This window comes from Falco peregrinus, chromosome 7 (assembly GCF_023634155.1).
Source record: "Falco peregrinus isolate bFalPer1 chromosome 7, bFalPer1.pri, whole genome shotgun sequence".
NCBI classification, from domain to species: domain Eukaryota; kingdom Metazoa; phylum Chordata; class Aves; order Falconiformes; family Falconidae; genus Falco; species Falco peregrinus.
The window spans coordinates 45,360,466-45,372,548 of record NC_073727.1 but is presented as its reverse complement, the minus strand read 5'-3'; the positions used below and the strand labels follow the sequence as shown (position 1 = coordinate 45,372,548).

Genomic DNA, 12,083 nt, shown 5'->3' with positions numbered 1-12,083 from the left:
CTGTAAATTCTGCATTTCATGAGACAATTACTGGTCATTTAGTTGGGTATTACACTTCTTTAAATCTCCATGGTACAGAAGTGGTAAAAACTTCATTTCAGGGAACCAGCATCCTGACACAGATACCAGCAGGAGCCAGGGCCCACTCTGAGGCACACACAGGACTGAAGCCTTGCCCATGGGTGACAGCCACACTGGACTTCCAATGAGTGTGTAGGGGTGTGGGCTGATGCTCAGACCCTGAGCAATGCCTGAACTGTGTGATTTATCCCTCCACATCCTTAACTTACCCTTCCAGTTTGAAAGTATTTTTCTTCATGGAAATCTTGCACAATGCTTGTGTGCAAGAAGTGTATGGGGAAATGCCCATGCAAGAATTATACAGAAATGTAAAGAAACAGTCAGATTTTTAAATTTTAACATACTAGGATAATGTTCCTAGAACTTGTAATTATTCAAAGACTTTGTGAGTATTTAGGAATTTAGCAGTCTTAAATACCAGTATTTTAAACTGTTACTGTCATGATTATGTGATACACAAATAGTTTTATATTCATCATCATAAGGTGACATCCATATTCAGAAGTAACAGGCTTGATACAAAAATTACTAAGTCAGGTTCTAATTCTGTGTTACAGTAGAAATCTTGGTAGAGAATGCAAAGGGTCTGTTAGCTTTGAGATACTTGGTTCAAGTTCTGGCTATATTAAAATCAAAGATATTTGCCTTGTGATTTAATGACATCAAATGTGCTAACAGACAGAACATTAACTTTTAACAAAAATAAAATTTTAAGTTTATGCAGGCTATGAAGACATCTCTCGAAGTCCTAAAGTAGCAGTTACATGTAAAAAAAAAAAAGTTTATTTTATCTAAAACACCTTTCAGGGAGGAGAAGAACAAAGTAAGGTCTTGTGCTATGAAGGGGCTGCAGTGATGAAGAAAAAAATCTTATTACTGTTGGGAAAAAAAACAACCTTGATAAAACACTCATATTTAATGTCAAAAACTGCTAGGATTTTTTTCCCTTATATTGCCTCTGAACACATTCTCATTTTGGGGTAGTCAAAGATTTTATATATTAATACAGTATTATTTATGCTCTTAAATAAACCATTTAAGCAAGGAAAAGTGAATTTACCAAAAGGAGGAGGAAGTGATTTGGGTTATGATATTTTCTGAGAAACAGATATGAATTTCTTTTATTATACTACCTAACTGGAGGTTTAACAGTCTCATTGCATAATTCTTACTTTGCTATGTTCAGTTAAAATTATAGTAATATTCTATTCATGAGAGTATTTCTTCCACTTGCTTTATTAAAATAAACTTTTAATTCCTTTCCACAGAATTGTTAGGGCTTCTTTTAGCTTTAAGTGAAAAATACACTTTTTAAATGCCTGCTTACACTGCATAATTTTAACTGTGTTCTTGCACTGTAAGGGCTCTACTTTCATAATGAGGAAAGATATTTATATGTTTGAAATAATTCCAGGTACTATATCCCAGTTCTGATATCATCTTGATTTTACTTTAAATACATTTTTTTCCTATTCTAAAAAAGAAACAAACAGAGGCACCTTACGAGAGGCAATGACTACATACAAACCAATTAAACTAAACAAACTGGATTAAAAAAGAAGAAGAATAAGATTTTATTTTCTTGCAGTTAGTCACCTTTAGTGTCGACAATAACAACATTAACAACAAATAGTAATTAACCAAACACTTCAATCTGAGCTTTATATGAAAGCGACTGGATCTCCCTCAGTGTAATATTTTACTGCAATAGTTACCTGTATTTTCTGCAGACTTGCTGAAGCTTCACTGATACTTTGAGGCACATCAAAGCATTTGGCTGTGGTGACTTTTGCATTGACCAGCCACTGCTGGAAGTCCCTGAAAGCTGTCCGAAATCTTTGCTGCAAGATCTGCTCTTTGCTCTGACATCCTTTTGAAGCTTGCAGGCAGAGGCTGGGTTTGTCACATCGGGGAAGCAGAAGAGAGCGAGGGAGGGAAGGCAGGACTCTTGGTTAGGTGACAGTGCTATTACTTAGCTCTCTCAAATTGCAGTGGTAAGGTTAGATTAACCTGAATTCCTCCCACCAAATTTAAGCACTTTACTGAGGCACCAGGAAATCCATTAGAAGCTTTCAGTTCCTTAAAAGTGAAGCATGTAAATTGGGATGTAACTGTCACGGATATGACAGGTCTAAGTGTTTCCAGAGCGTGAGTCAGTGCACCTAAGCATGAACCGTTTCTGCAAGCCCCTTTCTAGGGACAGGATGCAGAACGACAGCAATTACAGTGCTAACTCCTGTGGCTCAGTTAAATTTATAAAGTTAGAAGGGATCAATCTGAATGGTCACACCCTTCTTCTCCACCTACAAAAGCCAAAAGCTATAAACCCCTGCAAGAAACAACGCTCTTGTGTCTGAAATGCAGGTGTCACACTCCTATCACCTACAGTGACCTAAGACAAAGCAAGAAAGCAAGCAAATGACTAGCTCCCCTGTTTCAGGGAACCAGCTAGTCAAGAGTAAACTGAATGGCAAAATGAAGAAAAAGATCTTAAATAGCTGGTATAGCTTGTTCCTCCATCAAACAAAAAGCCACAGCTGTTACATCAGTTTCTTACAAGGCTTCCACTTGTAATAGGTTAGGTGTGGATACACATTAGTTTCAGCTGAGTTTAGTGGCGTAGAAAAAAGCCCAAACTGCAACTTTTTACAACCTCTGTTGACACCACAATCAAAATAACAGTTCTAATCGTTGCATACCCTCTGTTTCTAATTCTAAAATTATAATTAATGGTTCCCTAGAAGACAGCTCATGCCCACACACACACCCCGAATGGATTAACTATAAACAAGATGAATGTGTACCTGTTGTACTCCTTAATCAACCCTGAAACTTTTGAAGAATGAGTACTCAAATCTCTGGAAAATCTACAAAGATCATTTAACTGAGTTTTGATCTCATCTGTCAAATGTTCAGACTTTACCAAAGCATCCAATGTTTCCTGTTAAAACAAAACAAATAATAATGGTGAGTAAATTAAAAAAAGATAATCATCTTCTGAATAAAAAATTATCAGAACTTAAATTCAACCTCATTTATGATCTGTGCACATTCACTTTCAAGAGTGTTAGCAGTCAAGCCTACAGCAGCTGATTTTGAAATTCTGAGCTTCTAGAGACTGTATTTCTGGAAGCCTCAACTTTAAGTCAAAATGTTCTCAAAGAACATCTTATTATATAAATTTCATTTTAATAAACAAGCAACAGGATTGTCAGTTAGCTGTATACATATAAAAGTACATTAGGGAATAGCAAATAATATATGTTTATATAAATATAATTAGTCTGTTGGCTTAAATTGAGCATTTAGTTTCAATAAAAACTGTTTTGAGCTGTATCCAAAAAAACAATTTACGCACAAATCTTTTAACAGCTTCAGCTCTTTCACAGAGGGCTTCATAACCTAAAAGTAGAGCTGCTCACAATCCTGTGAGGGTAAAGGGGTTACTGCCTGTCACTGCTGCACTGGAAAGACTCTTGCTTTGGAGACAGATAAGCCAAAAAAGAAAAAAAAAAAAAGCTTTTGTTGGCCTAGCTTATGTCACTGGGAAAGGTGTGATAACCACTCCAACAAAAACAGGCCTTGCTGATGTCCACAGCATCTCCACTGCAGAACCCCACCAGCTACTCCAGCATAAGGAGCAGTGTAGACCTGGCATTGACTAGAAAATAAATTCTTCAGACATTCCCTTAAAGTACCAGGGAGAAAAGAATCTTCTAGCTCATTACACTCACCACAGCAGAGGTTCTACAACACAGGCGAGCCAGAGTCTTTGGCAGGTATAGATTAGTCTGGCTAAATCTAAGTGCCAACTGGGAAGAAATTTACAATATAAACTTAAGAGAGAGATCATATGAAAGTGACGATAGATTTGAACAAGGACATAGAAGTGGGCAAGGGGGTCTCCACATCATGTTTCTGAATATATAAAAAAAGGATGACTGAAAACATACATAGTAATTAGTTTGCAATAACAAAATTGAACATTCAGGAAAGATAAAAATGATGCACACAAAAATATATGCAGAAGGTTTTCAAAATATCACAATCTACAGAGATAAAGATGCTCACTGAGGAGATTTTTCACTATAAAGTATTAATTAACTCTGAAATAAACAGATATCTCTTTGTGTAAATAAAAGTAAAAATAAATACTAGCAAGGGTCTAGCAAGTTGATCAACAGCCTTGGTAAGGACAGCAAAGGGACAGATGCCAGCGATTCAGCTCATGTATCTGCTGCTCACAAGCAACTTTGCACTTGCTTCATATCCTTTTTCCTGAAAAAGTCTGCAGAACCATAAAATTAATTTTTTAAGATCTATGTCATGCACTTTTGAGCTGGGGGGGTGGGACGGGGAGGGGCGGGGAGAGAGAGATTGCTTCTTGGTAGTATCTGAACTGCCAGGAAAAAACCCACAACAATCCATTCTGGGAAAAATAAAATTACAAGCATGTATTGGCTGTGAATAACAGTGGTTTAGACTATAATCACAGCTTGATTATGTTAGCATTACCGAAATCTGTTTGCATTTATCGATCACAGGGAAGCCCTGCAAAATTAAATCTAGAGATATTACAGATGTATTATGTGTATAAAATTTCACGTGTTCTTGTGAGTATGGAAATATATTTTACTATGGCAGATTTTCAGGACTCCTCTGATTTACATTATTCATGGTCATGTTACGGATTTTATCTGCTTTGAGTCACTCATACATCAGAAATCTGTTCAATCATAATTAAAAGATACTCTGAGGGTAACAGAGGATGCTGTGGAGTCTCCTTCTCTGGAGACATTTAAAACCCACCTGGATGCAATCCTGTGCAACTTGCTGTAGGAGAACTTGCTTTAGCAGGGGGTTGGCCTACATGATCTCCAGAGACCCCTTCCAACCTTGACCATGCTGTGATTCTGTGATACTCTAAACAGTCACTCTGCAGTTTGTTTCAATGCCATATAAAGTAGTGTTTGAATTAAGTAATTATGTAATCACAATGATGTTTAGAAAAAAATGTTAACTACTTTTTGTTTATCTTACTTTATGTTAAACTACACACAGGATTATATTTTTTTAAAGCACTAGAACAACACTGGCTGTTACTTAAACACAGGATGTCACAAATTGTGTGGGGCAAGAATCAACATAATGAAATAATAACAGCCTTTTTTTAAAAAAGAAAACGTCCTAAAAGTAGCACATAGTTACAATTGCCCGTTTTCAATGAAATCTTTCCCTTTCAATAACTACTAATAACTAATAATAAGATCATTCTGATGACATATGGCTTTAGTCATAAACCTATTAACAAACAGGCACACCAACCTGCAGTACAGGGTGCATCTAACTATGGCAATTTTCCATACAGAAACACTGATAGCACTGCTGCAGACACTTGGACTTCATTTTGAATCTGACAATTACCAAAATAACCAGAAGAACTTGTTGAATTCCAAGTGTGAAATCTGCTGCACATACCTAAAGGAACAGAGCTTGAGTATAACACAGTAACAGAATGAGCTTACTAATTCTGAGAATCAGGAAATGCATTTTTAGTTCGTGGCCTTGGCTTACATGGCAACAGAATCACTGTGAGACAATGGAAATGGAAAGCTGCAGTGCTATTTTACATTCACAATAGGATCTATCCCTGGGGTCCAGAAATGGAAGGATTACTGTCACATTTCCTCTACTATAAATAAAATTACATAGTAGGGCTGTGCATAGTAAGTCTTGAGATTCCTCTCTATTCTCCTCATTAGCCAAAGTTTACAATTGTCTAATCTAAATAAAGTGTTGTTACATTGAGCTACAGTAAATACACAGTATATATGCTACTAATAAAAACAATATCCTTGAATTTAGTACTTCTCCATTTATAGAATAAAACACGTCTGGTTGCTACATGCTGGTGACAAGTCTGTTCCTTTCCTTTTTAAAAAACTTCTCAACATGGAAGCCTTTGCATATTTGTGCCATTATTTGCTCCAGCGTAACGTCAGCTTTGTTACTCCTACAGACACATACTGGCACTGAAGCAAGCAGGCTTCATAAATCCGTATCAGGAAATTCTGTGAAAAGGGAAGCCACAGAAATAACTTGGCACAGACACTGGAGAAGGAGATTCACTACCTCAGTTCAAAGAGAAGGTGTTCTGGGGTATTTCGTATATTTCTTCAGGCAAGCGGCCAGAAAGCAGGCATCACACCCCCCTCTCTTCCTTTACTGAAGCTGCTTTATTGCAACACAACCCTGGAAAGCGAATACTTGGTATCTTTTCTCAACATCTGTGATTCACGTTGAGGAACATACAGATATCTATCTCAATTGCTGTGATATATATATTTATATATAATGTGTCATATGTACATGTGGAATTTTTTTGCTGAAGATCATCAGGAACAGAAACAACCTACTTCTCCAAATTCCACTGCACTCCATAGCAGAGCCATTAGTAAGTATACTGGTTTCTAGTATAGCTTCCTTAAATATTGGACAAGATCTCAAGATCTCAATGTCCATAATGTGAACGATATTTCAAGCAATGGAAAGCAGAAGCTCACAATGGTCCTGTCAAGTTACAAGAAATGGCTCCAGCTGCTACTCGGCTTTTAGGACAGGTTTCACATTTCCCTGATTAAGCACTACTCTGCCTCGAAACACTAAGCAACTTGGAGGAGCAGTTCCGAGCTGGAGTTCTAGCTCCCCCACCTCCCCAGAGGCAAGCTAAGATCTGGGCAGCATCTGCTAAGCCCTGTACAGCTGAGGCCAAGGAGAGCAACGTCTTGTGTAAACGCTGCTCGCCAGGATTACGGTTACAAAACAAATTTGGAAAGTTGGGACTTGGTATTTTTCACAACTACGTTTTATTATTTTCTACTCGATAGTCTCGCTTGGCAGAAGCTGTCTGCCCACAGGAACCGTGCCTTTCCAACCGAAAAGCTGCTAGGAAAAGAGAAGTGGCCTTACTTTCTCCTTGCGCCAGCTTTCCGCCACCTCGGCGTCGGTGTGCCGGCCGTCGGGGGGGGCCAGGCTCTGCGCCCAGGCGGCCAGCAGCGCGCCGAACCGCTGCGCCGCCGCCTCCAGCTGCGCGACCTGCGCCGCGAACTCCTGCTCCGACAGGGCCATCCGGCTCAGCACGTCCCGCAGGCTGCGCTGGCTCCGCACAGCGCTCTCCTCCCACTGCTCCCAGTCCGACCGCAGCGCCTGCATCTCGGCCGCCAGCAGCTGGCACCCGCCGGCCGTCGTGCCGCGCCGGGCGGCGGCAGCCAGCGACTCCACTCGGCCCAGGCGGCCCGCGCCGCTCTGGCGGGACTCCAGCAGCTCCTGCAAGGCGACATGGCCGGGGTGAGGCGGGCGGGCAGCGCGCAGCCTCCGCGCCGGCAGCGCCCACGGGCGGGACGGGGGGACGCGAATCCCCGCGCGGACCGAACGGCGCCCGGCCGGTCGCCCGGGCCCAGGGGCGCGACAGCTTCTGGACGCCGAAAATACTGTTTAGGTTAAGAGGCGGAAACCGTAACTCTGCTTTGACATAACGCTGGGACGGAGCTGCTCACAGCAGTTCTTAAAACCCAACTGTGCCGCTCGGGAAAAGCGTTTTACAGCCTACCCGTGATCTGTGATGGGCCGTAATTGGTTGCACATGTCTTTCTCTTTTTCTTTTTTTTTTTTTTTTTTTCATAAGCGAATTCTTTCTATAGTGCCCTATTTTAGTCTCACATGCTGCAGGGGAACTTTGGGAGTTTTCAGCTTCAGAAGCAGGAGAATTTAAGTATCACCCAAAAAACACTGCATGCCAGAGTAATGTTAGTTATCCTCGTTAGTCTTACATGCTAGAAACTATCTCCTCCCTTTCCCATTTTATACACGGGGAGGCTGAGCACAAAGGAGACTGAAAAACTATCCAACAAATCTGTACTTTGATCTCAAGTATCCTGAACCTTCATCTAGTAGGCTGTTCACTGTCCCACACTCATGTTTAGAAGCAGAGTAAAATGCTGCTAGCGTGGGTATCTGAATGTAAACATCTGGCACCAGCAAAAAAATACGCAGTCTGCTTTAATGTTGCACTCAGGAATACGTAACTTGCTTGGACACCCACATGCCAGGAACGGATGCCAGGGTAGGGAGAGTATACACAGGGAGGCAGCCCATACATTCCACCGAGTTTGGGGAGAACAATCTTTGCACTTCTTTATGCATCTCCATTTCATGCAAATCAGGAAGGGCTATTTCTGACTTTGACTCAGACAAATGGAGAAAGCATATTCGGGGATGAGGACAGAGCAGTATTCATTAATCAGCTAAGCCACATCCTTCTGTGATGCCACTGGGCTTCCGCTCTTGCAAATTGTTTCCGTGTGTGCTGTGGCTAACTCAGGTCTGACTGTGCTTTTACTCCATGAGTTTAGTATGGGAAGGAAGGCGAAAACAAAACAGCTTAGAAAGCTTGCTTTCAGCTCACTGAATCACCATTTCAAATACACAAAGAACAAGATCCCACAGCTTTTTGGCTCTGGCCTATGTTAGAGGACAGGGTCTGAATTGCAGATGAAATCATGAAAGTTAAGTTATCTTACATTGAGTTTGGCCAGCTTTTTCTGTATGGTTGATGTATCTCCAGATGCATCTGACCAGCGGTGCAGCTCTTCCTTGGCATAATGGAGCCAGTCTGTGAATTCATGCACAGCATCAAGGTACAGCAAATGATCCTTCACAATATCTTCCACTTTCCTCATTTTCTCCTATCATTCAGATGGGGAAAAAAAAAACCAAAACCCGACCATTAAAGTGCTTAAATACTGTCCTGGCTGTAAGCATGCAGGTACAGAGTGCTGGTCTGACTCCACAGTCAGAACAGAGCACAGCTTATAGCAGCAGAACACAGTGCTACACTGCACAAGATTTGGTTCAGGTTGGTCTGGACAGGCATATTCTGCTGGAGCAGAAGATGAAGAAGCCTTCTGAAAGAGTATGCAAAAATATACTTTTAACACATCCGTTAACATAAAACGTATCCTTTAATAGGTATCAAAGCTGCAGCTATACAACTCTGGCATGCTTTTCCTGATACACTCTGGAGAGGGTCTTGCAGATAACCCATGAGTCCTCCCAGGGAGCAGCATGCTGTCAGAAAGTTAGAAGCACCAAGTCTCTGTAAATGCTAAGCAGAGTCACAGAGATGTCCTGTATGAAAACCACAAAGGAGCACTTCTGCTGTTCTAAAGTGCAGAATGTTCTTATGGTGCTGAGTCCCATTTTAATCATCAGATCAGAAGTGGTCATTGCCCCCAGCTACCCGCCTTGCAGCCCTGGAGGATGCTTTCCCTGACACAGACATGTAACAGCTTCCTGGCTCCATCTTAGATTTTTAACGTAAGCTTAAAGTGGGGCCAGTTTACCTTGCTATGAAAAGGTGAAACAATGTATTGATCTAGATTTGCCTTTGATCTGACCAAATAGATTTATTATTACATTCTTGTGAGCTAACACTCATAAATGTTTACCAAAACTAACCAAAAGTGAACTCAGCTAATCAAACAGCTTTTTACTCCTGTGTAGGTACTCTAATCTAGTCCTGAATGTCTTTAAACCAGTTTCAAACTTATCCACTTATAAATCAAACTCCAGCTATTTTTAACTTATATAACTCCACATTCAACTAATGGTTTTAAAAATTAAGTTAGATTAATAAGCCCTACTGTTCTCTCTGAAAATGATCATCATAATTTCTCAGAATGTGTCAGACCAACTAGACCACTAGCACCTCAGTTTCACGTTGCTTACACCAAAATATAGCACCAGCAGAGAGAGAGCATATAGGCAAAGTGCAACTTCAGTTGGTCTCTTCTGGTGGCAATGGCTTCTGTCAGTGGCAGTCACTGTTGTTCTCTCCCCAGGGAATGACTGCAAAGCTGTCTTGCTTAAGAAATTACATTTATCGATGCATGCTGATTTTAGGAGAACACTGCCATGCTGACTTACATTCTTTTCACGCAAGTTTAAAAGCATTGTACTGAGTGAGTCAGTAATCTTTGTATTGCTCCAGGTTTAGCTCCACTGAAGGGAGCAGAGTTACACAAGGATGAAACAGTGGTGAATCTCTAGAAACCAGATTCACATTATTTCCAGTAAAAAAAAAACAGAGAGAGCAAAAGTTCATCACAAAAAGAAAAAAGTGTTTGAATAGATGATAATTACAGAATTCATATGCCCTAGGTTTAACATTTTTCTCAACATATAATTTGTTAGATCTTCCACTAATCCTTTACTTTCCTACTTTTTTTTTTTTTTTTTTTTTATTACAGACTACAGATGAACTACCTACAGGCAATCAGCACTATTCCCAACACTTGAAAACCTGAATCACATTTCTATCAGATTACTGAATTTATATACAGTGTTTACTTCAGTCTTGCATTAGCTCTAATTATGGGGCCTTTTCTTGATGCAAACCTTCCCATTAGCTGAGAAGATTGTAACACAGAGCTAGTGTCACTGTCATGATCTGGTTGGCAGAAAGGCTCAGTGAGCTCCTGTATGTTTCCCTAGAAACCAAACAGAAAACTCATATGGCATGTGCAGTGCTTGGTGGCTTGAAACAACACAAAATACGGGCATGTATCTTTCTGAAAATAGGATTCTCTTTCTGATAATGTTTTCTGCTCAGGCAGACATTTCATTCTTCCTTTTCTAGGTAAAAAAGAAGTGCTAGGAATGAATGAAAAAGAATTAGATGAAAATAAACCTGGAAGAATGGCAGAAATACCATTGTATATATGATATTAGGAATAAAATATATGTCCTTCAGTTTTAAAAACTCATAACCATACCAGTTTCAATTCCCAAGACCTTTTTTTGCATTCCAGTGAATTTTAATAAACTATATCCAACTTTTTTATTACACCCAACCATAACAAAAGGCAAGATTATTCAAATACAGTCAATCCTTTAGTTACTAAAAAATTACAAAAATCAAAACTGTAGCTATATATACAGACATCAAACATTTCATTTACTTAAAATGGAGATCTTTCCTTTATCTTACCTTGGCTACAGTTGTGATGTCATTAAACTGCATTTTTAGTTGTTCTTGAGCTGTTTCTCCAAAAGAATTATCCTCTGTTTTCTCATACAGTTCCACAGCCTTTTCAATGAGTTGCTGTAAATCACTAGAGTGATCCTCGATTTCAGAAACAATAGCCTGGAAGTGGTCCAGCTGAGCAAACTTCTCCTTCAGACCAATCTGTGGTTCTAAAGGCTGTTCCACTCTCTGATCCAGTTTCTCTAACCACTGCTCCAGCTGGTTTTTCTTTTCCAGGTACTCATTCCACTGGCTAATGACAGAATCTAGGCAGCTTACATTAAAAGAAACATACACAGTACAGATGAGAACTTTTGAATAGTTTGAAAAAAAAAGGAGCCTGCTTATACCTTAATTTTTACATTATATGTAGCCATATATAGCATGTTTAGAATGTGCTTTTTCCTCAGTCTTGCTTTAGTTTTCTATGCAATTTACATCCAAGTTGTTCTAGAATAATTCTTGTGTGGTTTTGGGATACTACATGTAATAACCTGATACAACTGCTTCCCTGTAACAGGTTACATGAGCTATCTGTCTGTCTCAGAATAATGAAAAGCACATTTCAATGTCTGTCCAGCAAAGTAAAATATAGAGCGTTACTGGAGTTCTTTATGATCGGAGCAATAAAATGTACAGCAGTCTATGAAATTATTGACAATTAAGAGATATTCTGGTGAATTTTGGAAGAACAAATCAATTATAAATAGTCCATTTACAATTTATAAGAAATATTCTCTTCTGTTATATATTGCTCCTCCTAGCAGACCACCATATTTTTCTGGGATTTATGTTGAGGAATGTAATTCTCATTCCACTGAACTTTATGATAGACATAAGTGTGGTATGGATTTAATTCAAAATGTAATGGTCTAACCTGACCTAAATAATATTTTATGACAAAAATTGGGTGAAAATA

The 12,083-nt window shown here is 39.5% G+C and overlaps 1 protein-coding gene across 14 annotated transcripts in view; it reads right to left on the bottom strand.

The window, feature by feature from the left end:
- The window catches only part of SYNE1 (spectrin repeat containing nuclear envelope protein 1), a 317,016-nt gene that overhangs the window by 156,704 nt on the left and 148,229 nt on the right, over positions 1-12,083 (bottom strand). For all 14 annotated transcript variants that reach the window (XM_055810929.1, XM_055810939.1, XM_055810935.1 and 11 more), the window contains 5 exons: positions 11,129-11,438; positions 8,661-8,825; positions 7,051-7,407; positions 2,886-3,022; positions 1,797-1,974 (listed from right to left, as the gene is read on the bottom strand). In XM_055810929.1, coding sequence (XP_055666904.1) covers positions 1,797-1,974; positions 2,886-3,022; positions 7,051-7,407; positions 8,661-8,825; positions 11,129-11,438 — 1,147 coding nt within the window. The remainder of the gene's footprint in view (positions 1-1,796; positions 1,975-2,885; positions 3,023-7,050; positions 7,408-8,660; positions 8,826-11,128; positions 11,439-12,083) is intronic.